General features: G+C 50.6%; 1 protein-coding gene across 5 annotated transcripts; it reads left to right on the top strand.

The window, feature by feature from the left end:
• Window positions 1-241: 241 nt before the first annotated feature.
• Window positions 242-25,034, top strand: VEGFA (vascular endothelial growth factor A). Of its 5 annotated transcripts, XM_030945408.1 has the most exons (8): window positions 242-1,066; window positions 6,841-6,892; window positions 11,999-12,195; window positions 13,876-13,952; window positions 14,369-14,401; window positions 17,133-17,204; window positions 18,329-18,460; window positions 20,737-25,034. In XM_030945408.1, exons 1-8 carry the CDS (start codon window positions 1,001-1,003, stop codon window positions 20,756-20,758), a joined length of 651 nt encoding a protein of 216 aa, XP_030801268.1. In that variant the 5' UTR covers window positions 242-1,000; the 3' UTR covers window positions 20,759-25,034. The 5 variants fall into 5 exon arrangements, with proteins under 5 accessions (XP_030801268.1, XP_030801269.1, XP_030801272.1 ...); XM_030945409.1 differs by lacking the exon at window positions 17,133-17,204 and having other exon boundaries at window positions 20,737-25,033; XM_030945412.1 differs by lacking the exon at window positions 18,329-18,460 and having other exon boundaries at window positions 943-1,066.
• Window positions 25,035-26,591: the final 1,557 nt, after the last annotated feature.

Genomic DNA, 26,591 nt, shown 5'->3' with positions numbered 1-26,591 from the left:
CCGCTGTGCTCAGTTGCAGAGTGCTGACGAGCGGCAGGCGGTGGGGGTAGTGCTGCGCGGAGCCGCCGCTGGAGTGCGCGGAGCGGGGCTGCCGCCGCGCCGGGGGCGAGGAGCGCACGCCGCGCCGGCGGGGGACAGCGCGCCACGGGAGCAGCCCTCCCCGGGCACCGGGACCTGCTGTTAGCTTGCCGCCTTGCTTTATCCTCTCGTTTAATTTATTTTTTCCCCACCTATACTTTGATCCGCTGGGATTTTTTTTTCCTCCCTTTCCTACAGAGCCTTCCCACGCCCCAGTTCCCTCCCTCTCTATCCAGCTTGGAATTTTTTTTCATATATTACTATTCTGATTTTTTTTAAGCGGTGGACAGAGAGAGGGAGAGACAGTAACGGAGAGGACAGGAGGAAAACGCTCTGTACGTCCTTTCCGCCACCACCACCCCGATTTGCGGAGAGGGGTCGGGCCAAGGGGCGGCGGAATCAGCCCCTTTCTCCCGGGGAGGCGACCCCGACTCGGGGAGCCGCCGGAGGTAGCCGCTGCGAAGAGGGGGCGCAGGAAAAGAGATGCATTGAAAGTTTCCGCGCAAACTTTGCCGTGAGTGCGCGAATCCGAGCGAGCGCGGCGCGGGTGCCTGCCTGCCCCGACGCGGGGAGAGCGCCGCGGACGGGCGCCGCTGTGGAGCTCGGACTGCCCGGCGGCGGGGGCCGGGCGGCGGCAGTGCGGCCGCGGAGCCTGCGCTCGGCCCGGCGGAGCGCCCACGGAAAGCAGCAGCGGGGGCCGGCGGAGAGCCGGGCTTATGGAGGGGTGAAACCGGAGACCCCGAAGAGGAACACCCCTTACCCCGCAACCTTTCGCAGCGCCCGGCCGGCGGCACCCCAGGAGGCGGCGGTGGGCACGGAGGAGGAGCGGGCGAGAGCGCGGGGCGGCGGCGGCGGCGGCAGCGGGGCGGCGGCGGCGAGGCGGAGCACGGCGGGTCCCGCTTCGCGGCGTGCGCCGGCAACCATGAACTTTCTGCTCACTTGGATCCGCTGGGGGCTGGCGGCGCTGCTCTATCTGCAGAGCGCGGAGGTAAGCGGCGGGACGGGGGCTTTTGTGCCCAGCGTAGCGGAGGGGGGAGGGAAGGCAGACGGCCGACAATACTTTTCCCCCCTTTTTTTGTCTTCTCGCGCCCCTCCTTTGCCTCCCACCTGCTCGGCGCGGTGCGGCGGCCGCTGGCGCCGGGTGCGGGTGGGTGCCCGCGGCGCAGACACGTGTGCGCGCGGTGCTGCAGCGGGGGACAGCGCTGCCCGCAGCTCCGCGGGGCCCCCGGGGCCGCGGCAGCGCCGTGCGGAGTGCCCGCGCACAGGAGCGCGCCCCGGCGCGGGGCTCCCGGCGCGGCGCGGCCGTGGGGTCCCGCCGGGGCCGGGGCAGGGAGGCAGCGCGCTGCCTTCTTGCATCAGCCTCGGGTCTCCTGACATTGCAAAAGGCTGCTTCGGCGATATTTGCCTTGGGTCCCAGCTCGGGTTCGTGCCGCCGTGTGGAGTTCAAAATGCCTAGCCGGAAAAACAAATAAGAGATCAAAGAGGACAAAATGGATCCAGAATTTCTTCCAGATAGGAAAAAAAAATCAAAATATAGATCTCCTGCACCGAGATTACAAAACCAAGGATTTTTCGCTTCCTCTTCAATCACTTTTACCTCATTGTCATTCTTGAGGAATTAGAAACCAACTCTTCCTCTTTCCTTTTTTTTAAGAAAAAAAAAGGGCAGCTTTCTTTGCAAACCTGTCCTATACGTCTGTTTTCTAAAGAGTCGAGAGGGCTGTGTTGCCAAGAGATATTAAGGGGTTTAGACAGAGTGCCCACGTGAAAGTGGCTGTTCGCGAGGCAGGCATGGATTACGTTTTAAAGGTTTTAACAGGTTAGTTCTCTCCTGCCATTTCTGCTCGGCACTTGGAAAGAGCACGGGCCAGATCATCTCTCATAATCGTGAAAATAAACGTCTCTTGCAAACTAATCAGTTATTCACATTGTTTGTTCAGCACCGATGCTGGAAGGCAACTCCCCAATTAGGAGCCATTTCAGCTGTAACTGAAGTCATGCAAGCACTGCACGCTTTGTTTCTAGCCTGTTATATCTCTACTTTATCCAGTGACAGCCGCACATTAGGCTGTGCTCAGCTGTGCTCGATGGGAATTGAGGCACACTCTCACTTGAGTGTGGCACAGAGCAGCTCCCTGCTGCTGGGATTTGGCTGGTGGGACAATTGTTTCTGCTCTCCAGGAGTTTTTCCACCGTCACCCGCAATAGGAGTTTCTTTGCCTCCCAGCTCCTCAGTAAAATTGTACAGTAGCATCTGTTCCCCACCTATAGTATAGACAAGTCTGTATTGGTGTCCAGTGATAACACCCTTTAACCCTCCCCTTGTTCCTTTTCCCCTCCCCTTCCTCTTCCCCAGAAGAGGAAACGGCGGATCAGGTAGAGCCAAGGTCTATCTGTCCTCATAAAAACCTTATGCTGCCTTTTCTCCTAGGCTGGAGGATGGTGCAGATGAGAAAACAATGTAGTGATGGAAAAAATGGTAGGAAAGAATTACAGGAGTTCGGGGGGAGGTGTTGCAGGGACAGACACGAGAGATAGCTGGAGTTTCAGGTACCTGGGTGCTGTCGGCTATATAAGTGCTCAGGCAGATGGACGGTGAGATCTGCCCTTCGGTTCTGCCCTTATTTGTCCGTTGGTTGTCCGGGCACCACAGTGATGGGAACGTTAGGAATACCAGCAGATCTCACGTAGGCAGCTTGGTGATGACTCTGATCATGGCAGGAAGCATGACTCTTCACACAGGACTAGGGTTTGTGCTTTGATGATAATATTTATCTGGCTGTCAGGTTGATCTATCTAGCTAGCCAGGCACATAAGAGAGCATTAAATAAAAGCCCTGACAGTGTCTGAGCTGGGGAAGCAGGGTCCAGCATATGTCAGGCAGTTTTCCTGGAAGTGGAGGAGAAGGGATGAAGGAATCACGGTGCTCCTCTGGTGAGGGTTCAGGGGGATGGCTCCTTACTGAGGTGGTTGTTATGGTTTCTCCTGCAGCAAGACTTAGATGGTGGGAAATTGTTTCATGGTCATGTCTGGGCAGCACTGATGCCACAAGTGTCTGACTCCACTGGTGGTGATAGCCTTTCCATGCAGGCTAGGGAAGGAAAGGCACTTTTGCAGTGCCACCCTCCCAGCTGATTGATTGTGCTGAGCAGTGTTCACAGTCCTCACACACCATGGGATTGGAGAGGTTGCATTGTTGTCCCCTTCCAGTCCTCCCTTTCCTAGAGAATGGGGGACAGGTGGTTATTCCCCATCTTCCTTCATCTGTGGGTCTTGCTGCCAGCCTGGTGACAGGTCACTCCTGCTGATGGTCTGGGAATTCTTCCGCTCCTCCCCAGAACAGCAGAGGGACCTGGATATACCAGCTGTATTGCCATGGGGAGGAGGCAGTGATCAGACACCGAGGGAGGGAGAACACGCTTGTGACTAGACTGTTAATGATCACACACCCACCAGGCTGCCTGCCTTTGCTATGCCTCTGCACCACACCACCATGGGGAGCCACCAGAACCTGCTTCCACAGCCTTTAGGCAGCTGGGACACAGCAGGTCACCTTCCCGAGAGCCGCTCCTGTGCTCTGAGGATGGGCTGGAAAGAGGAGCACTCCTTTGGGAGCAGGGGAGAGGGACGTCTGAGGGGCTCACTGATTCCTGAGCAACCCCAAATCCATTCTCCTGTCTGCTCTGTCAGAGGTCCCTTGGCTGTGCTGGCAGCTTGCAGGATTACTGACCTCTGTCTGCTTGTACAATGGAGAAGGAGTGCAGTGAGTCCCATTCCCCTTCTCTCCTAAGCAGAAAACGCTGAGAATTTCTAGTGCCTAAGACGAAAAGTGCCTTAACTCCTGTCCCAGAGTCCCTCTCAAAGTGGATAGATTGTTTGTTCCAGTCCTAAACAGTTACAAAGCTCTTTTAATGAGCCTGCACAGATTAGGGGGAGGGGAAGGGAGAAAAAGAGTGCTGCTGGTGGTGGTGAGGGGGGTGATGGTTAGAGAGGAATGACTTGATTAACCTTTTCTCTCCCTTCAGAGCAAAGCTTGCTTTAGACAGGGACTGGGGAGAAGGGAGGCAGGGAAGGTACAGACATGTAGATGGTGTGAAGTGGGTTTATTTGTTAGAGAAGATTTTACCCCACAGAGGGAGGGATGTGCATTTGCTATAACCTGCAAAAGAGCACCAAAAGGAGCTTCCTCTGTCAGCCCCATTTCTGGGCTCATTTATCCTACTCTCAAGGCCAGGCCAGGGGTGGCTTCCACATTACTGTGAAATGCTGAAAATCTATTGGAAGGAAATTGTGTTACAGAACTGTTGGGTAATGCCAAAAGCCAGCAGAGGAGAGCATGACCTTCAGGCTCCTACCGAAGGGCACAGTTGGCCTGCTTGTCCTGAGGAATGTTTTTGGTTCCCCAGTCTGATATGTAGCAGACTGTTTTTAAGTGAGGCACAAGGCCCTGCCTTACCTGCTGTTCTAGTGGACGTGTTTTGAGGGCACTAGGCACAGGTGAAAGACACTGCTGAAAGGGCAGAAAAGTTTCTTGGAATAGTGAGCAGAAAGCCTGTTACTGATAGTTCTGGGAATCCTTTCTAGTTTCTGCTGAGAGCTCCCCTGGGAAAGCTCAGAAGCTCTTTGCCCATTTTGCACTGATCTCGTTTCCCATCTTTGGGGTCAGATCACATCCCAGGTCCAGGTGAGCACTGCGAGAGTGTTGTGGCTCCTGCTCCACGACATCAGGGGCAGGGTGAGGTGCTGGCTAGGCACAGGTGAGTAGTGAAAGTGTGTGTGTGGCTTGCTTCTGCTTCTCATCATTTGTGCAGCCTGTGTGCTTGCACGTGAGGAGGCAGTGGGCTTAGCAGCTGGCTGGGTAGTTTTGCATAGAGGATGGGTAAAAATGACCCTCGAGGTGTCTCCAAACTAATTTTGCTCAGTCTGTCATGGTCATTTTGTGTGTGAACCAGAAATCCCTCTGTGAAAAGTCTTGGGGGCATTGTGACTTGAATGAACTGACTTGGCTCGTGATCCTCTTCCTGTGCCATAGCAGATTGAGGCTTTCCTGCCCTTGATGCGGTTTTCTTTTTACCCAGAGATTGTCAGGCACTGAGTGGCTTTGGAAGGCCGCTGCAGCCTCCGCTGCCTCCATTTTGTTTGTGCTGTTGCAGTGACCTTCACACTTCAGGAATGAAACTGTTTCTAGGAACCTGCTTTTTAAAGTGTTGTCACAGCACTGAGACTGGGCACACAGCCCCCCCTCCTCCCCAGAGAAGAAACAGATCCACACATGGGGCAGCTCAGGTCTGGGCTGCTGAGTTATGTCCAGGTATAGAAAGACTTTGATTGAAATGAGAAACAAGTTCGGTCAGGGGGACCTTAGACAAAGGGAACTATGCACAGACACAAAGGAATGTCTGGGAGAGGGGCTTCTAGCTGGCTCTCTTGCCCCCTCCTTTTAAAAGCTGACATTTTCGGCTGCTTGGATGGTGGTGCTGCCCTGTGCATAGGACTGCTTAGAAGACCATAGCTGGCAGATTCCTGTTGTGAGCTTGGGGTGGACTTGGCCTTAATTCAGTTCTGTCTTCAGCTACAACATCAGAGGGCCTTTTTCTAAGCCTGAGCACAGCGTATTGCTGACAAAGCAGTATTTTGTATGGACCCCCGTGCTTCTTATGGGCCTCTGCTGAAAAGGCAGCAGGTTCTGGGGTGGATGGCATCACACAGGTGGCAACATAGCTCGGAGAAGTGAAGAAAGCTTGGCTTTTTCCATTTTGATTCAGAACAGAACAGCAGGGGGAAGCCTGACTTGGCTGGAAAGTTACGTCAGAGCTAAAGCCCTCACGAAGAGCAGGAAGAGTGGCGTTCTTGTTTCACCTGGAATTAAAAAGACTTCCTTAGTAAAGTGGTGTAATATTTCTCCATACCATTTTGGGGGTGGGTTACCTGTCATCGCTCCTGCCTGCATCAGTGCTTTGGAAATGTCCCTAGTCCCAAAAGGCAGCAGGAATGACTGCAGAGCTTTTCGGTTTTGGCCCAGGGGAAGCTGTGGAGGGCAGGAATGGGATCCACGCAGGGGCTGTGGGGACTGGGACCATTAGGTGAGGGCGCGCGTCGCCCTCCCTTCCATCAGAGAGGAAGAAAACCCGGGCGGTTTGGCGGCGTCCGTCGGCAAAGTGGTGCTGTCACAGTTAATCGCCCTGACACCCGGCCAGATGCCGACACCTCCGTGGCCACCACTGCCGGGTGACAGACATCTGTGACACTGAGAGGGGAGCGATGCCCTTCCGTGTCTGGCTGCCCTTCTCCCCCCTCTGCCGTCCCGGGCCAGAGTCACCTTTACGGGGAGAAGCGCTGCCCGGGTCCATCGGTCGGTGTCGGCGGCAGCAGCCGGTCTCCCCGGTACTTCTCTCCGCCGGGCTCGCATTTGCTCCCGATGTTTGCCCGCCGTCACTGACAGCAGCTGCCCAGGGACGCGCTTCTCCCTTTGGGGCGTCCCTCGGGCCCGGCACACGGCCTTGCCAGCCCCGTCGCCCGGCCCGGAGCCATCCTGCCCGTGCCCCTCTCGGCTCCCCTGGGGGACGGGGAAACAAAAGGTCCCTCTGTGCCCGCCGGGGGAGCGGCTCGGCCTCGGGGGCGCCCCCTCCCGCCGGGGCTCCCTCCGCCCTCTGCCCGGCGGGGCGACGGGACCGGACTACCGGGGATCCTGCCCGGGACCCCCCGCGCCGCGGGATCGCGTCCCGGTTCCGCGTTGTGACCGATTTTCTGTTGTCTTTGCAGTTATCGAAGGCTGCGCCGGCCCTGGGGGATGGGGAGCGGAAACCCAATGAAGGTAAGCGCTGGGCGGCTTCCCGGCGGGCGGGGACGGCCGGGGGCTGGGGGGAAGGAGCCCCCGGAGCCGCCGGCGGCCAACACCGCCCCCTCCCGGGGAGCGGGACCGGGGGCTGCCGGCGGGAGGCGCCGCCGCCATCAGCCCCTTGGTGGCGGCCGCAGCGCCCCCGCCCCACGCCGCGGGCCCGGGCCGGGCCACGGGGCCGGGGGTGGCCGTGGAGCCGGGCGCCGGGGCGGCCGCGGTGCCAGGGCGGGCAGCAGGGCTGGCCCAGCCCGCCCCTGGCTTACCGCAACTCAGAGTGAAACTGCGTGCGTGCACTGGTGCACATACGCACGCTCATTTATATATATATATATATATATATATTTATATATATATATCTATCTACACACATACGGGGCGCACACAAAGAGCTGAGTAGCGGCGCGCGGCTTGCTGGGGATTCACCACAGTGCTGTAGGAAGGGATTTGTCAAATTTTGCTGCCCGCCTCTTTCCTGGCAGGGCTGGTGATGCCCAGCTGGGTGGCCGGGGCTGATCCCTGAACAAAGGCCGGAGCAGCCCCCAGACGGCTGGTCTCTGAGGAAGAGAAGGAAAAAGGGGCAGTCCAGGATGATTTTCTGGGCTCGTGCCTCCCAGCAGTCTCAGGTACCTCTCCCCGCAGTCAGGGGATTACTAAGTGCTGTAAAGAGCCAGGCTTGAAAAATACACCTTTTTATTCTGGTTTGGGCTGGCAAACTTTGCAGATTCAGGGAATGGCACTCTAGGGTTCTGATAGGTTCTGATGGGTTCTAATAATTGGTTCCTGGTTGTCCAGTATGGACAGGACCATTTCCTGGTGGGGAAACAAGGTGGTGTCTCTGCAGCTGCTGTGATCTTGTGTCTTTCCAGTTGCCCAAAGGCCAGGGTGTGACAGTGTCCCCTGCCTCATTGGTTCATGCAAGTAAATGTAGACCAGAAGGGCAGTCAGCCCCTGGGTTAGTCAGAGATATCTCCTGCGAGCTCCCTGTCTGGTGAAGCCCCATGTGTGTCAGGAGGTTGGCTTCTGTCCGCAGTCCTCAGTTCAGCAGTGGGATAAAAGAGCTGTGGACTTCGGAACCTTCAGGCTGAGGTGATCATCACCTGCTTTAAGACCATCCTGACCATGTTTTCCCCTTACCTGCGTAGCAGAGCAGATCACTTGTTGCATGGCGGGGTCTGGCAGACGCCTTGCAGGGTCCCCACGGGCTGTGACCTCCAGCGTTATTCCAGCCAGAGGTCAGCAGAGGGCTCCAGCACTGTGGGCCCAGATTGCCTTTTTTTTTTTCGTAGCAGTCAGTTTCAATTTCTGTAACTTTATTGGTGTGACAGATTCCATGTGTGTTGCCAGAGGTTTGTGGCAGGCTCTGCTTGGGGTAGGTGTCCATTTTGTGCTGGCAAAATTTCTGATTTGCTGGTGGGCTGCTGCCTGTTGCTCTTGACCCTTGCTCCTGCTGAAGTCAACAGAAGAAGGTTCAGTGACTCCAGAGGGATCAAGATGGAGCCTGCTGTGAGGCTTATTTTGGTAACCAGCTCTTTGCTGTTGGTAGAAAAGAGCTAGTGTCCCCATCTGTGCCATTTGTTGTGCCCAACAAATCCCTCCTGGGGAGGGAAAGAATCAAACAGAATTAACTTCTGTCACAAGAAGGTTGATGGGATTGCAGGAGAAGCTGGTCTGGGAATGTAAGTGGTGAGACTTCAGTGTTATTGTCTGGTGCTGTTTCAGGTTCTGCAGTGTAGATACATCTGTGAAATAAAAGTCAGGACTCCTGGCTCTACTTCTGTCCTGTGGTTTGAACTTAGAGGTCCTCTCTCTATACCTCAGTTTCTCCTCTGTGAAGAGGAGATGATCATGGACCTCTGTTACCCAGGGACGGTCCTGTAGTTCCTTCCTCTGAAGCTCTTAGGGGCTTGGGCTGAAAGGTGGGTTTGTGTCTTTGGCCATTTTATGCTTTCTCTGAGATGTCCGACTGTGACAGGTTTTTATTTGGGATGGACTTAGTCTGGTTGGAGACTGTTATTTTAGCTTCAGCCCCTACCCTTTTGAGCTCAAGAGAGGCTTCCACATGTTTTGTGGCACAGGAAGTTGTAGAGGGGTCAGACAAACACTCTTTTGTTTCACGGGAAAAGATTTTCTGGTATAAATAAAGGAAACCACCATCACTTGTGGCTGCACTTTTATTTTCAAAATAACAGTGTGTTTGTATTGCTGCTAAGACGTTGATGGGGAGGGAGGCAAAATGATCAGAGACTTCTCCTTTTCTAGTCCAGCATGTTCTCACTCAACTGCTCCAAATTTGAACTTAAACTCTGCCTTGAACAGTTAATGTGGGTCCTGTCTGTGTTTTAACCTTCCTTCCACTTCCATTCACAACAAAGAACCTCTGACTCAAATCTGGAGGTGTTTTGCAGGGTAGGAGTGTGATTTAATTGTGGGATTAACTTCTAATGTGGGCTGAAGCCCAGATTGCAGGAAGGGAGGGCACCTAGTGGTGTTAGTCCTTCGGTGACCTTCTGTGCTTCCCCATGAAGGAGACCTTCTTCCATTTGTGACACAACCAATGGAAAGGAAGCACAGGCAGAATCAGCCCAGCAAAGTGTGCAGTATAACTCCCAGTACATGGGAGTAAGGGTAGGTATGGTAGAAAGGGCAGGGCTTTGCTGTGAGGTTGACTGTACCTCAGTCGTGTGCTCTGGTTTGGTTTGGGTGTTAACTGTGCAAATGAACTATGGAGTGTTGTGCAGTCTCCATGTGAATGCTCTGTGTCCAGCAAAATAAGGCAATGTGCCTTTTGTGGCAGGATTTTCTGACTGGCAGCTAGGAAAAGATTCCCTGGTTCCTTTTCAGAGGCTGATTCAGACTTTGGAAAACCATCATGTTTTAAAGTAAACATAGAAACTCCCAAATTCTTCATGGGAACGATTTAGTCCTGTCAAATCTCTCAGATCTCAAGTATAGTTGTCGGAGTGTAGCTGTAAAAGTAAAGACCCTGCAAAAGAAGTTGAATATGCTGCTCTGGGGCCTGTTCTGTAGTCTGGTTTCTCTGGAGTAATGCAAATGCCTGGATAATGCAATATTTAGGAAAGCATGACAGATACCAGTCAGTTTCACTTCACTTTTCTACTCTTGTTTTCTGCCTCCTTTATATCCCAGACTGGTGTGGCGAGCAGCATTTGATCTGCACAGGTAACTGCTGCTTTCCCTCCCTCTTACTTTCCATCCCTCCCCTTGACGTAGGTCTGTAAGCATTTTGATCCTGAACTATGTCTTTGCTGCCAGAGTTCTCAGATCCTGTGTCTGGCACAGTGTGAATAATCAACAGCGTAGTTCAGCGACTATCTTTGTGCCCGCAGAATTTCCCACGTATTAAATTGTTCAACTTGTTGGAACATAGGCGGTGACTAAGGTCACTCCAAAGGGGAACAGGAAGAAGGAGGAGAAGGAGGTAGTCACAGACAAGATAGGAGGACAGACAGGAGACATACAGCATTTAGGGGAGCAGGGAAGAGGAAGGGAAGGAACAAGGAACAGAAACATTGTCTTCTGGACAAGGAATACCAACAAGCAGTCCATGCCTGCCAGGCTGCATTTCCCTTTCACAAGCCACTTTCTCTTTTAATAGCTGCTCACGCTCTCTGACACTTCAGACTCCTTGGAGGGAAGCTCCTGCCCTCTTATACCCGCTCTCAGCACTTCAGCACTATGGCACTGTCAGCCCCGCATGACCTAGAATTAACTTTCAACAATTAACTGCGGGCTGTGAGCTCCAAGCCCTGCAGCTTTTGCATTTTTGTGGCAAAGTAACCTTTATGCCAGTTTGTCACAAGTTCAGGGCACTTTAGAAGCGCTTACTGGAGACCATTATTTTCCATGATGCAAGCAGTTTGCTCTTATCACTCTGAGTTATCAACCTTGGTGCTGGAGGACTCTGCATGCTGTACAGGTGGATCATTATAGTGCATAACAGCATGGGGCAGGTACTATCTCCTTGTGCATACTCTTACCCTCTGCTCCATGTGAGACATCCTCTGTTGCCAGTGTGGTGCTAGAGCTAGGAGGCCTGCAGGGCTCCAGGTACTCACTGTTTGCAGTACTATACTAGCATCTGGGGTTTGTGTGTGTGTACTTATCTGTACTATCTCTCATCTCTTTAAATCTCTCCAACCCTTGACCAAGCAGCAAAATGAAGCTTTGGCAACAAACTGGGAAACATTGAGAAATACTTGTGAAATCAGTGCAGATCGCAAGCGGTTAGTGTTTGCTCCATTTGTAGGGAAGGCATGGGATAATGGCAGATCCACCCTGTTCCCCCTCCCACACTGTCTCATTGTGGTTCAGTAGCCAAATATATAGTCTGGTTAATCCTGGGGGTGCTGCGAGCCTACTTTGAATCTTTCAGTGGGTGGCTTGGTTCCTCGGTGTGGGAAAGTGGTCAGTGTGGAGACATGGAGGCTGTGACTTGTAGTGGATGCTGTCATGGTTCCCTGGTGACCTGCTGAGGTGGATGTTCTGCATGGCCGAAAGAGGTAGATGACAGGAAGAGTGAAGATGCATAGCTCCATGGTTCAGAGCCTCTGCTTGCTCTTAGGAGTGTCTGTGCACTGGGGTCCGTACAAAGGATGCTTCTGGCTTTAAAACCACTGGGGCATCCGCTGACTGTTTTGAAAGGGAGTAAAGGGCAAACCAGTGAAGGGCCTTAGTCCAGAGCGCAGATTATCTGCTGCAGCTTCAGGGTTTTTTTGGCTGAGCTGATACTCTTAGTGGCAGCACACCAGGAGTATGGGGAATAGCAGAGAAGAGGTTTGGGAACGAGTCAGCTGTGGCGTGCATCATGGTACCGGGAAGGCAATGAGCTCTCTTGTCCATCTTGCCTTTGCCCTGAAGCAGCTGTAGGAGGAGATTGTCTTTTTCCCTTCCCACTTGATGTATGTGTATGTAGAGCAGAGACAATGGATTTAGGCCTGCAAGACTGCTAGTGAAGAGCATAGGGTAGTTGTGTTGCAACTGTCTGGCTCACTTTAAGGGGTGAAGCCCTACACATTCTTGAGCTAAGTTTGCATTAACTTATTCCCTCCATTCCTCTTTTAGTTATCAAATTCCTGGAAGTCTACGAGCGCAGCTTCTGCAGGACTATTGAGACCCTGGTGGACATTTTCCAGGAGTACCCTGATGAGGTGGAGTACATATTCAAGCCATCCTGCGTGCCTCTGATGAGATGTGCGGGTTGCTGCGGCGATGAGGGCCTAGAATGTGTCCCTGTGGATGTGTACAACGTCACAATGGAGGTGAGGGTCCGGCTTGCAATCTGCCATGCTTGGTTGGAAGGAAGCAAGACAGCCATCACAGCCACCCCAAGTCCCAGCTCCCAGCTAATTCAGAGGAAGTGCAACCTACCCCAGGGAACCTTTCTTCTGACCCTGGTGCTCTGTGTTACACCACACAAGGTTAAAAGATGAGTTGCCTATGTCTGTTTAAGGCTAAGAGGAGAGTCTGTGTTTTGGCTCCTGCCGAAATACAGTAGGTAGGAGCATGCAAAGGAGAGTTTCTGCAAAGGAGCGCTTTGTGCTTAGAGAATGCAAAGGAGCATTTTTGATGGTGTTGTCTCTCAGTTTCTAAAGAAGATACTCCTTGGGCCCTTGCACCACCCTAACTCTACACACAGCTGTTGTTCTGAAGGCAGCTGAGTGGGCAAAAGGGGAGAACCTGTCAGTACTCTCTCCTGAAGGGTATGTAAGGTCAGCCTGTACCAACAGAGCAGGGAATTTGGGTCTTTAGCTATCCTGCCACGGCAGGGGTTAAAGGGGATCTATGAAACAAACTGTTCTATGTCAGCTGGAAAAGCCTTTCTGTCTCTGGGCTCTTCCTCCTTTGTGTGGAGGCTGCTGAAGGTGGCCATAGCAAAGGCTGGGCCTTTGGGGAAAGATTCAAATTGCTTTAAGAGAGCTTAGTTACTGCCCTTGCCTGTGAGACTGGATCCCAGCTCTTATCCAAAATTGTGTTGGTACCCATTACCCACAACCCATAGCTCCCTCACCTACTTTTGTCCCTTAGCCTATTGAATGGCCACTGTAAATATTGCTGTGAATTTTTAATATCTGTGAGAGATGTGCAGGGCTAAGTGATTAACCAGCAGGTCCTTTTAGTTGAATTTTGGGCTGTGTTGGAACTGTGTTGGAGAACCTGCCTGTGCTCTCTCATGGTTCCCCATACTGCTTTTCCACTTGCAGGCTCCAGCCATACTAGCTTGGTGTAGCTGGGGATGGTTTTCTTCCTACCATTCCTTGCTGAATTACAGTTCTTGACTGGTATGCTTGCATGCCTGTAAAGGGTCAGAGGCAATAAAGCAGATATCTAGAGCTAGTTTTCCAGCCATGCTCTGGCTTAAGAGAATGTGACAGTATTCCATAGCTTCTAAATAACTTCTCTGGATATACCTTGGGCTGGGGTCTTGGTGATGTCTGGCTTTGCAGGGTCTTTTAAACACAGATCTCCAGATTTATTTTGTGTGTTAAGTTACTGAGAAAGTGAGATGTCAGCTGGGGAGGAATGCTGGCTTAAGGAAAAGGAGTTGGATTTGGAATTTTCGTCTGGGACCTTTGTGTGAGACTGAAGCATGGCTTCTGCACAAGCAGGCTGGATGTCCAGCATCAACCAGGGAGGGCTCATTGAGGACCTTGCTATGGGGGTACACCCTCTCCCATGCCTGTCTCCAAGGCAGTCCACCAGTGCTGGCACTGGGCATGCACGAGCAAACAGAGCTTTGGCACAAGTCTGGTGTTGCCGCTCGCTTGTGATCAAAGGCCTTCCCTGGCTGGGAGAACGGGGCCTCAGAGCTAGCTCGAACTCTGCCCTGCTCTTCCCAGGAGCACCTGGGGTGTGAGTGCTTTGCTGCACAGCAGCCTGATTTGGGGCTGTGAACATGAAGAGTGAGCAGGCAGTGACCCTTTCTGTTTCTTTCATTCCAGATCATGAGAATTAAACCCCATCAGAGTCAGCACATATCACACATGAGCTTCTTACAGCACAGTAAATGTGACTGCAGGTGAGAATGGAGCAGCACTGGTTCCTCTTGCAATAAACTTACTCTGAGCCTTTCCTTTCTTCTGCCATTGGGTTGGGACTCTTGTTCAGACACTTCTGCAGCCTTCTCGGTTGGTTTGCAGTGGGATGGCTGAGCCTGGGAAAAGAAGCCCTCTGCTGTCAGGGCTCTTCCATCCCTAGCTATCACAGGTGGACAGTGCTAGCTTGCATCCTGGGATCTTTTGGCCCTAGCTACCAGCTAGGGTCAACAGGAGAGCAAAACCACTTTGAGTCAGGCCCCTTAACCAGTGCTGAGGGCGTCCTGCAATGCTGTGTGTACATGACCTTCCCTGGACTTGGTGGGAACTGGGGATAATACCAGAAGTATATGTGATAAGCTCTCTTCTAATGAAGCCTTTGTTCTGTCTTCCTCCACAGACCAAAGAAAGATGTCAAAAACAAACAAGAAAAGTAAGTGACAAGCTTTTCCTCCTTTCTCTTTTGGTGGTTGGTTGGCATTTCCTCTCCCCACTGCCCCTTGCCCTTTTCTTTGGTTGGATATACTCACTTTAAGAAGGTGTTTTTGGAAATGGCATATGGTACTGCATGGGGCGATGCTCTGAATCCATTCCAGGTGGTCACAGAAACCCACTTCTGATGGTCCTTCCTTCATACCCCAGACATGGACCTTGCATGACCCATGGCCATGGCAGTCATTCCTAATGCTTTTTCCCGAGTCAGGGAAGTCCCATCGTGTCTGTTCTGCTGGAATGGATTCAAGGTGCAGCCCCTGTTCTCCCCTTCCCTCTTCCTGGGGTGTTTCTGGTTACTGCAAATTGCTGGCTTTCTTTATTATTAATTTTTTTCTTGCTGCTTAAGTGAGTACTTGCTGGCTTCTTTCACAGCAGCTTTGGTAGGAGCTCTGCTGGCTACAAGGAGAGGTGGAAGTAGAGGCCTGGTGGAGGCAGGACTATTGCCATGCAGGATGTGACACTGGTTTTGTTTGGGTGGGGACCTGGGAGGGTGTAAAGGGAGGTGGATGTCCTAGCTGGGTCTCGGTGAAGGCTTTCATGAGGGGTTTTTTTGAATCTGATGAGTTTGCTTTAGTGGCCTGAAGGAGCTTAAGTCACAACCTTCCCTTTTCTTCCTCTCCAAAGTAAAAAGGTTGTGGAAAGTAGAAAAATAAGCTCTAATCCTGCAGTAGTTGCAGAGATGAGCATAAAATACAAAACAACGTTGAAAAGAAAGAATGATCTCTCTGCGCGAGAGGATCAGCTGGACTGCGCATGGCTGGGAAAGCAACTCTGCCATTTAGAGGTGCGGAGTTGGAGAGGAAGGAGTGAATATTTGGAGATGAAGCTGAATCTGAGACCGAGGGAGTGAACAGGAGAGAGAGAGCTTTTTTCACCCCTCTCCTGGTGGTTGTATGTTTCTAGCTGCCTTCCAGCCTCTCCTCCTCTCCCTGGAAATCTGCTCCTGGCTGCATCAGACTGCGTGCAGCCAACAGTCCTCTCTGCACAGGGCCGTGTCAGGGACGGTCCATCTGTGTGGCTCTGTAGTTTGAAGGTGTGTGAGAGTTTGGTCTGTATGAGCTCTGGTGAGGATGGGGTGTGGGTGTAGCAGCCAGCTCGGACTGTGTTGCATTCACTTTTCCTCTTCTAACAGCACCTTGCCTGCTCTTTGCTGGTTCTGCACTCCCCAGGGAAGGAAGGGAAGGGAGGGGAGAGACTGATGTGCTTTGATTTGTGCCAGATTGAAAGTCTTGTTATATTGGTACCCCTCTCCTCCCTTCAGGTTGATTTTCTTCCCCTCACCGTCTCCCTGTGACTCCTGCCTGACATGTAGGGCAGAACTGGGATTGAGCTGATGCTCTGACACTTGTTCCAGTGAGACGACTTGAACAGGGCCTAGGAGACACCTATGGTGCTTTCTCTTCTGTCCCTCCAATTCCCTTTGACAGCTCTCTCCCGAGGTGGGCTGCACCAGGGAACGAGGGAGCCTTTGCTGAACTGCCTCAGAGCTGGGACTCATTTGCCTGACAAGCCCTAGTGCTCTGCCTAGGGCCTTCTCCTTGCATGTCTCTCCCTTGCTCCTATGCTAATGTTGCTCAAGGAGCAGTACAGGCTCCAGCCTCCCTCGCTCCCTGTGCTCTCAATGGCCCATAGAGATCCATGGTTAGTGTCCAGGACTGCATATCCTAGCCCCTGCTTGCTCAGCCCCTGCCCAAGAATCAGAAGCAACTGGTGAATTTTTCAGAATGGAGTCAGTACCTTGGCTCCATCTGCTTGTCTGTGTGGCAGGTCCATGTGGACAGTGACAGGAGGGAAAGGAGGGAAGAACTGAAAGCTGCTTGCTGATTATCTCCTGGGTAAAATAACTAGGTCAGGCCATCCTCTTCCCCCTCTTTACTCTTCAGTACTCAGAATAGAGGCTGCCAGAGGAGATGTTACAAACATCCAAGTAAGGTCTCCTGGGGTCCTCTGAACCCCAGGCAGGAGGTGAGGTGGATAAGCAAAGCCTTTCAGGTTGGATAGCTCCTCAGAGATCAGCTATCTTCCCTTGTCTGTGGAGTGCTCCTGTCCCAAGGCAGGATTGCCACCCACCCTGCAGCAGAGCTATTGGAGCTCAGCTGCCCCCTCCTAGGCCCAGTACTGGGCAGTGCGTCAGGTCAGAGTGGTTTCCTCTTCCCTGAAGAGAGCCCTTCACTCAGGTTGCCTTTTGTCAGTCGTTGTGCAGCTGTGCTTGTTGCCTGGTATGGTTGTCTGCACTCACCGTGGTGGCGCGATGCTTTCACAAAGCTTTCTGTTCCTTCCCCTTCACCCCTGCCCCTTTCCCACTGCCCCTCTCTGGAGGGGGCAGGTGCCCCTCTGAGGCTGCAGCAGATCCGCCTCTGCTCTCAGCAGCCTTGCAGGAGGTGGGCTCTGCTGAGTTCCCTGGTGTTGGCTTGGCTGTGGGCAGGCTGGTTGCAGAGCTGACAGGAGCACTGGAGCCGGTGAATGTGCGTGCGAGGTGGAGATCTGTGCTTCAGCCCTGGGATTTACCCTCCAGTCCTGCCTCATGTGCTTGTCCCCTCCCAGCAAGGCACATGGCTGTATTTTTTTTTCTCTTCTTCCTTGCATTTTCTTCCGTTTTCTCTCTGTTTCTCCCTTTCTTTCCCCCTCTCTCTCTTTCTTTTTTTTTTTTTTTTTTGTTTTTCTTCCAGAAAATCAAAACGAGGAAGGGGGAAGGGTCAAAAGAGAAAGCGCAAGAAAGGCCGGTACAAACCACTCAGCTTGTACGTTTGTGTCCTCTGCTTGTAGACTCTCTTCCCTCCCTCTCCCCAAAGCAATCTGCCTGCTTGCTGCTCGCTCAAATCTCACCTTCCCCTCCCAGTCACTGGTGGGCTGCAGATCCTGCAGGGGCAGAGCTGGTGGTGGCACTGCTCTGGCACTAAGGCTATCTCAGGGAAGGTGGCTTTAGCTTGCTTGGCTCTCTAATCATTAGTGGTGACCGTTGTCCCAAGGCACAAGAGTGTGGTGGGTGGACGAGTACCCTGCACCTCTTCACGCCTTCCGGTTGTATCTCTGTCATCTGCTTTCCACCACTTGTCTCGTGTCCTCACTGCTATGATGACTGGTGACAGGCAGGCTGGCATCTGCCGTGCATGTGTGTGTGTGTGTGTGTGTGTACACATGTGTGTGCGTGGTGTCTGGTGGAGTCACAGGTGGAGAGGAGAGGTGGGACAGTGGGAAGCCAGAGAGGGGGTGCTGGGGAGCCAGGAGGGGCCTCTCTGGTTTTTTTTCTCTCTTTCTGCTGGATTTGCTGGCTTGTCTGTCTCTTTCGCTCTGCCTCTCTCATGGTGGTTCACAAAATTCTGCATTGTACATTCATGGCCCCTCCATAGGAGACTCCTAGGTGGTGAGGTTGGGATGGGGCTTACAGAAAGGAGGGCAGTGCCAGCTGCAGGGGTCAGCATGTGGTGCTGGAGCCCAGCTGCTTTCCAGGGGAGGAGAGACCCTGTGTATTTAACTCGTTCAGCCGCTGGCCTCTTTCTACTCCAATAGTCCACTTCAGAGAATTCCTTTCACTGATATGTCAATAGCTGGCTGGGACCTCTCACCTTCCCATCCTTGCTTTCCCCTTCTTCCTCCCTCTGGCCTGAGCCAATGGATCCAATGCAGCATTTGTGAATACTGTGCAGAAGGCCTGTTTCCTTTCTCTGCGCTAATGCAAGGGGTTGCTGTCCTGGGGCTGTTGAGGTGCTGCTGGAAAATCCATCAGCCCATGGCACTCCAGTTGGCAGCATGGGGGCTGCGGGAGGGGGCAAGGGGATTGCTTTGATGTTCAGGGTGTTGCATGTGTATTTTCTTTCTGCTGAAGCGCTGTAGCTTAGACATCTTTCCTTTTGCCTTTTTGCAGTCACTGTGAGCCTTGCTCAGAGAGGAGAAAGCACTTGTTTGTACAAGATCCCCAGACCTGTAAATGTTCCTGCAAATTCACAGACTCACGTTGCAAGTCGAGGCAGCTTGAGTTAAACGAGCGCACTTGCAGGTTTGTGTCCTGAAGGATGAAACACACAAAGAGAAAGAGAGAGAAAGAGAAAGAGGGGGGGAGCTTGCTTCCTGCTGACTTCTGGCACCAGTGCTATTTGATTACTTCTTTTCGCTGTCCTACACGGGCCAGAGAGCAGAGGGTCTGACTGGGGCAAGGACAGAGTTTCCCTGTGTCAGAGGGCAGCTGTTTGTTTCAGGTGTGCTCTCAGGACTTGGATGGGGATGGCTCCCAGAGACAGGCCCTTTGTATCTCAGGTATTCTTTACCATAGAATAGGATAATGGAGTTCATGTTGCTGAGCTAGGCAGGGGACGGTCGGTATCCCTCTGTACCTTACCTGTACACAACTCTGAGCATACTGTTGGACAAAGACAAATCCTTAACTGACAAGGATTTGACCACCCCTGTCTTCCAAGCCCTTTTTCTGTGGCTTGTAGATGCTCTGCTGTGTGCAGAATGAGGAAAGCCATTACAAGCCTCCCTCAAGGCTGAGCTTACATTCTCCTTTGCCTCTGTTCTTCTAAAGACCAGGGAGAGCACCCTGTGTTTTTGTACTGTGCTCACAGTTCCCTGTCCATGTCCTGTCCAGAGTTGTGGTTTGAGAGGCTGCAGTCAGGACTGTGAATGGAATACAGCAGGTTTAAGTCTGACCCTGGGTGAAGGCAGAGGTGCCTGTTTCAGATGTGAGGTGGGAGACATAAAGGCACTGTGGGGTTAGTGTTTGTTCAGAGATCCATGTTGTGCATGTGTCATCTGAGTGCTGTCACACACCATCTGCAGCACAGACACATAAAGAAACCGATTCCTGGTTCTCACCTGGGCACTTTGGTGAACTCAGTGGGATGTCTTGACTCGCACAAGCTATGTGTGCACCTCTGATGTGGGATCATCCTGCCTGTGTAGAGGGAGACATAGAAATGAGGTCGCTGATGAGCACTTGGCTGTGACTCTGAACTCCGATCCCCTTCACAGAGATCTAGGAGATTGTTCCTGTTTCTTCAGTATTGCAGGGTCAGTGGCTCAAGGGGAGAATACAAGGGAGAGAGATCCAGGGTCCTCTGTGGCTCTATCTTGAAAAGAGGAGACATCCATTGGCTGGGTGGCTAAGGCTGTTACAAGTAGCAAGTGCTTCCTTTGGGTGTGAAAATGCTTTGTGTCCAAGCCAGAGAGGCATTGGCACTGCCAGCATGATGGAAACTGCTCTGTATACAGAGAATTTTTCTGGGTGCTGTAATTTCAGTGGGAAAGTAATTGATGGAGGGGCCATAATAGAGCAACTTTCAGAGTTACACTTCTCCTAGCAAGTAAAACCCCTGAAGTCTGAGACCAGACTTAGTGTTGGCCTTTTCCCCCCGTTCCTTTTCCCAAAGCCCAGAGTAACTGATAATTACCCCACAGAGTTTGAAGGGTGAGAAATAGTAATAAATACAATGAGAAACAAAAAAAAAAAAAAAAAAAGCCAAAACAAAACAAAAAAAACCCCAAAGAAATCATAGTGGCAGAAGAGGTTTGCTACTTTATCTTACTGGTCCCTCTCTGTGATGGGATAATTGGCACTAAGGGAGGTTTCCAGAGGCAATGTGTTGGCCAGAAAAAGGGGAAGGAGTCATAGGAGTGGTTAGCTTATCAATTTCCAGATAAAAAGCTAGTTAAGCTTAAGTTCCTCTTGTTCTTTCTTGTAGAATTAGTATTGGGACCTGCAGGGGAGGGTAAATTCTCATTTCTCCTGCTGCTTCTTCAGGCCACTGCTGTTCTCTGGTGCTAACCCCCACTCACAGCATCTAGTGGAATGAAAAGCACTTACTTTTCACCTTCTTGCCTGCATGGGGCCTTGTTGTCTGCACTGCTTCCAACCCAAACAAGAGGCTAGGTGGAGAGCTGGGGTGTGTCTCTGCATGCATTGCTTAGTCTTGTTTTTCTGTGTTCGTGTGTATTTGTGTGTGTGGTGTGCAAAGATGCAAACAAGACACTCAGCTTATCTGTGAGAAGCCACTGATTCTGCTCAAAAATTTTGTTTGAATATCCCCTCTGCTCTGTCTAGGTGAGCCTGGGGGAATAGAATTCATTGACTCATTTGTGGGGTCAAGATTCTCAGCTGATTTGCCCCATCTGCCCAGCACTTCACCCCACCAGTGACGTCATGCCATGTCTTAACACCATGTGCTCTTAAACACATTAGTCACCACCCTTCCTTCCCTTCCCTGCCCTAGCTGCACCCCCATCACAAACATTAACCCCTGTTCTCTTTTTTTCCTTCTTTCTCCTCTTCGACAGATGTGAAAAACCAAGACGGTGAGCAGCGGAAAAGAAGGGGAAACAGCCCTGTTTCTGGAGCCTGATTTCTCGCCTGGACAGAATAAAACAAAACAAAACACTAATCCAAATGAACCCTAAAAATGAAGGATCGGTAGAGCACAGCACTTTCAGTACGGACGATGGACTCCGGAAGGAACATTCCCCAAGGCACCCGCCGCACAGAATTCACCTTTGGGTTTTGAACTGTTTTATTTTATTTTTCTTTTTATGCTGCTAAATAACAGAGCCAGGAAGACTTATAGGGGTGTATTTGATGGGTTTTCCCATGCATACATATATATGTGTGTATACATGCATATACATATATATATATGTATATATATTTTAACCACATCTATATATACATATATGTATATCTTAACCACACACACACACACACATATATATAATATATATATATATATATATACTGATTATTTTTTTTAACATTGCTAATGTTATTGGTGTCTTCACTGGATAATACTCGACTGCTGTGGACACAAGCGGGCTACTTGGGGCATAAGAAACAAGCTAAGACTGGACTTGAGTAGAAGCGCTGGGTGTAAACTTCTTAACTCTAACTGACTTGTGCGGCCTCCGCTGTTTCTCTGTAGAGTGTGCTGTACCACAAACCACCTTCTCCTTACCTGGGACAGGGAGGAGAGGTGATGGAGAGGATGGGCAGGGCGTTCCAAAGAGCGGCATCCTAGGGTGCGATGGGTCAAAGGCCAAGGAAATGGCCATCTCCGTGATCAAGGATTCCTCCTCCCCTCTCTTCCCCCAACCTTCGCCCTTACTCGTCTCATAACCTGCCTGCCTTGCCGGGACATGGGATGTCAGTGTACATTTTGCGTTGACTTTATTCGCTGTAGAACCTTTGCCAGAGAGTCATGCTGGCTTCTCTTAAGGATGGTGGGCAGCTGATGCGTACTGACTTTCTGTTCAAGGAATTATCACAGGAGTCTAGATTTCCCGCCCTTGGTGGCTGCAGAAGGACACAAGGTCTACAGTGTGCTGAAGCAAGAATGGGGACCGGTGCATAGCCACACAGTTGTTCAGCACTGTCTGCTTTCTTCATGCACAGAGCTGCCACTCAAGAGCATCCAAGATGCTTATGGAACATTTCTGGAAAGGGATATTAATCAGAAGTATATACACAGTAGTGGGGGTGTGTGTGTATGTATGGGAATGTATGCATTTGTGTGTATGTATGTATGTATGTATGTGTTTTTCTCTCTTTTTTATATATATATATTTATTTTTATACATATATATATATAAAAAAATAATATATATGTATGCCAAGATTGAAGAGGGGAAAAAAGAAAGCAACTTTTGCTGCCTTCAGTTTGCGTGCCCAGTGTGAATGACCCTGAAGAACGTCAAGTTTTTTTTTTAATGACGTACTGTAAATATCAGGCCCCTTTTCCATGTCTTGGGCTGGGGAATCAAATGTGAAGACAGCTGGAGTCCCTTAGCTATGTCGTGAGGTTCTTGGCTATGTGTGTATCTGCAGTGTAGGCTGTGGTGTACTTGAAACCCACCTTACACACGTGCCCACACACACACACACCCCTGAAAGTGTGTTTGTACATCTATGTGGATATATATAATCTAGTTCTGTGATTAAAATTATTATTAATAATAATAATAATCAAAAAGGTACTCGGTCTGTGTCAGAATGCTGCCAAACATCATCTGCAATTGAATTTTCAACGCCTGATAATGTACAACATGGAAAGCTTCCAAAAAGACAAGACAGTCTAAAAACAGACTCACAACAAGCGACTACTAACCACTAGGATCTCCCCATCCGACTGATGGCTTTCAGAAGGAGAGAAAACACACGGGTGGGTGCTTGCATCTGCAATGTAGAATACTCATGCTGCATCGTGTGCAAGACAGAGGCTTCCGATTGGGGGAGGGAAGAGAAAGTGTTTTATATACTTATTTAATATCCCTTTTAAAATTAGAAATTAAACAGATAATTTAATTAAAGAGTAGGGATTTTTCAGTATTCTTCGTTAATATTTAATTTCAACTATTTATAAGCCGTACCTCCTTTTTTCTTTTTTTTTTTTTTTTTTTTTTTTTTTGTACTGGTTGTGTATAAATTTAACCTTCCTGTTGTCCCATCCCGTCTCTCCCCAATTGTTGGCAGAGTCAGTAGCATGTTATGGGCAGTTATTTAATTAATTTCTCTAACACCTACCCCTACACATTCCTATTGAGACAACGGTTAGATATACATCTACATACTATATATATATTTGGCTATGTGTTTGTATATATATATATGTTTATGTATATGTGTGATTCGGATTAAATAGACACTACAATTTTTTTATATATGTAAAAAGAAGAAACAGGAAAAAATAGAATATTCTACATCTTGAATCTCTCTCCTTTTTAATTTTAATATTTGTTATCATTTTATTTATTGGTGCTACTGTTTATCTGTAATAATTGCGGGGAAAAAAGATATTAACACTACATATTGTGTCTAGTGAATTTTTTCAAGATATTCCATAGTACATATTTATTTTTAAACAAAGAAATTACAGATATATCTTAAAACAACAACGACGACAACAAACAAACCTTTTTTGTATTAAAGAATTTAATTCTGACCTTGATTTCCTTTGCCTTCTCCTTCTGCCTTGCATCCTGGTTTTCTTCCATTGTGTAACAGTTTCTCCAGCATTGCCTCTGGAGGCTACAGGGCAACAGCAACCTACCAGTTGGACTCTTGGATTTGTGCCCAGAGCTTCCAAAAGCACCTAGGTACCTGAAACCCACTGAAATGAATGGGAGGTAGGCACCAGAATCCTTGTGTGGAGCTCAGCCAGAGTTCCCTGCTTGGTGAGAAGAGGGTGGTGTGATGGGCAGGACCAAGGGGGCAGGACTCCTGGGTTCCTTCCCAGCGTGATGCCAAGCAGTGTGGTGATGGTCCCAACCCTGCCTCTCTTGTCAGGAGTCAAGTCCCATGAGCTAAGTACTGTACAGACATGAGTAGATGCAATCCTGGTGGAATTTACAATCCAAGGTGAAAGTAATGCTGTGAGCCTGCCCTTTCTGGTAATGGACTTGGTGTTTGCAGTTGGATCTGTGTGCATGTAACACGCTGTCAGTGATGGCTCAGCCAGACCTTGCCATCCTGGATGACTTTGAACAAAAACCTGTTTAGTTCTGACAGTGCTCATCTCTTCATGAGGGATCTTGATACCATTGCATCTTTTGTGATGTGCTTTGGGGTCTAGGAGGAAAAACTTTGGCAGTGGTGTAATTTCCTCATTATCCATGGAGATGCATGTGTCACGTGTCAGTCATCTGTCCACACTGGAAAGGAGCATGCAGGATGTTTCCTGAACGTCTGGGAGGCGACTCAGGGTAATACAGACCACTGAGTTCATGGCTGCATCATTCCTGCTCTTGCGAAGGTAAAGAATCTGGCTTCTGTTTAGGATGGACTCAAGTAGCTCAACAGGTGGACCATCAGTCACTGCCTCATCAGAGAGTGGAGCAGAGGAAAGAGGATGAGTACCTGAGGACATTTTGTTTCACTGTATTCAGTAACGTCTTGTGGATTGCAGGAGTGAGGTGGGAACATAAGCCACCTGGATGTTTCTGCATGAGGAACCCAAAGGAGTTGCTTCCCTTCTATATTCACCACTGGCTTTTTTTCTGTGTGGATCTATGGCTGTTCCACTTGTGGCTGTGCAAAGTGATGAAGACAGCAAGCCTATCCTCAGGAGACCTGCTCTGCCTCTGTGATCTGGGAAATGTTTACAAGTCATCAAATTGGAAAAATTGAAACCCTCAGGTAAGTGCTTCTCCCCTGGGCTGAGCTGGATGTGAAATCTCAGCATGAAGGACCCAGGTCTCCTGTATGGATGAGTCAGCATGTTCCTGTCAGTCACAAAACATCAAAGCATCATCAGCATGTCAAACCCAACACATCAAATTCTGTCCCACCAATGGCGAGCTGGACTGGCTACTCCTGGTGCCCCTCTCTTTTCCTACCTCTAAGGGCTCAGAAGAAGTAGGATATCTGCAGAGCGAGATGACCTGGTAGACACGTACTTCATGAGACAGTGGCCGGATGGCATATTTCAGATGGGACAGCTCACAGAATTTGTGTGGATGCAGCAGAGCCAAGGTAGCTGCCTTAAACATCAGGAAGACCCTGCCCAAGCCAGCTCTGGTGAGGGTTACCTGGGGCCCTGGAAGCAGTCCAACTCTTTATTCTCCATGGTGGGTATAACTGGGCTGTCATCTCTTGTGAGGACTATGATCATAGTTTGGTGTGGGAAGTGAGCTCAGGCTGATTGGAGAGGCTGTACATGATTGAGGACCTTGCCTTTGGAGAGGCTGGGACGTAGGAGAGCAGCTGCCCCTCACCCTACCCAGAGTTTGCACCTGGCTCGCCTGTGCCGTGGCCCGAGGTGAGGCAGGGACACATGGAGGGGGGCCAGGTTGTCAGGCTGGCACTCTGATCTTGTCATACAGCCTTTCACCGTGTGCATGAGAACTTTCCCTGAAAGGCTTCTGGTCACGTCCACGTTTTGGTTGCTGGCTAATTAAAATGCTATCTTCAGGCAGCCAGCTGATGCCTTCCTCGTGCCTGCTGCGTTTATTCTGTGTGATTCAGAGAGCAGAGGCACCGTGAAAGGCAGAAAAGGGTGCCCTGGGCAGACACAACAGAAAATCCCACTGGCAATGGAATAAAGAATGCTTTTGGTTGGAAGCCCTGTCTGTCTCTCCCTCTTGGCACCTGCTAGCTGGTTTAACCCCTTGTTGCTGTCTTGCACTGCTCATCAGGTCTGTAAGTCAGCCAGGCTCTGCCTGGGCTCCACCACCACCTACAGTGTCTGTGTTAGAAGTGCCTATAAATCTCCTGTCCTTCAGCATGGTCCCACAAAGGCCTTTGGAAGCCCAAAGGAAATTAATTTCACAGGATATATCCTCCACTGCCCATAGGACCTTTGGTAGTGAGAGATGGGTATTTTTATAGTAGTCCATGTGGTGAGTGAGCAGGCAGTCTCTCTGTGCTTGGGATGGCTGAAATTCAAGGCTAATCCAGATCATCTAGTGCAAGGTTTGCAGTCCTGCTCTGGGCAAGCACCATGTTTGCTCCCAGCTCCCCATTTGGGGCCAGGCCAGTGTGGCCCTGCTGGCACTGGGCCACCCCACAAGCAGCTGCTGGCCCTTGCTGTGCCCCACAGCACATGACACCCTGCACGATGGGGTGGCTGAGCTGCTGGCCATCCCAGAGCAACCAGGCACTTGTGCCTGGACCTCCAGCCAAGTACCCATATCTCGTAAGAGGTGGTGAGTTGTGGATAAGAGCAGGGAGGTGATATCCCCTGCACGGCCGTAAAGGAGGGTGTGAAAGGAATGCATAGAGTGCCTGACCACAGCTTTGGGGAAAGCTTACCCTTTTGTGTGGGAAGGTGGATGGACCCCAGGGACTTTGCATCATGAAGGGAAGAAGGGTGAGGTTTCCCTTCAAATGTCAGAGGTTTGCTGGTTGCCTACCTCAGGATAGTATCTGCAGAGGTGCAACTCTCTGTTTTGTGTGTGGTGATTACAGACATATAAAGGGAAGCAGGCTTATTGGGCAAGTGCCACCTGTTTACCTGCCCAAGCCTGGCTTCCCAAGGCCAAAAAAGCCTTTCCATAAGGATTTCTTTAAACTTGCTACCTCCATACCTCCAGGTGAGCAATGCTGCCTATCCACAACTGAGAGATGTCAGGAAATATCTGCAGTTCTGGGCTATACCTGTACATTGTGACATGGGGCTAATCTTGCTGGTTCATGCTCTATATTTTTT

The sequence above is a fragment of the Camarhynchus parvulus genome, chromosome 3, assembly GCF_901933205.1.
Source record: "Camarhynchus parvulus chromosome 3, STF_HiC, whole genome shotgun sequence".
Lineage (NCBI taxonomy): Eukaryota > Metazoa > Chordata > Aves > Passeriformes > Thraupidae > Camarhynchus > Camarhynchus parvulus.
The sequence above is the reverse complement of the archived record's forward strand: the minus strand, read 5'-3'. Positions and strand labels throughout refer to the sequence as shown.

Excerpts from the sequence above, each read along its gene's own strand:
- VEGFA (XM_030945408.1), top strand. The coding sequence starts at position 1,001 with ATGAACTTTCTGCTCACTTGGATCCGCTGGGGGCTGGCGGCGCTGCTC. Across the intron at positions 12,196-13,875 it reads TGTACAACGTCACAATGGAG|ATCATGAGAATTAAACCCCA; the intron begins GTGAGGGTCCGG and ends CTTTCATTCCAG. Across the intron at positions 13,953-14,368 it reads CACAGTAAATGTGACTGCAG|ACCAAAGAAAGATGTCAAAA; the intron begins GTGAGAATGGAG and ends CTTCCTCCACAG.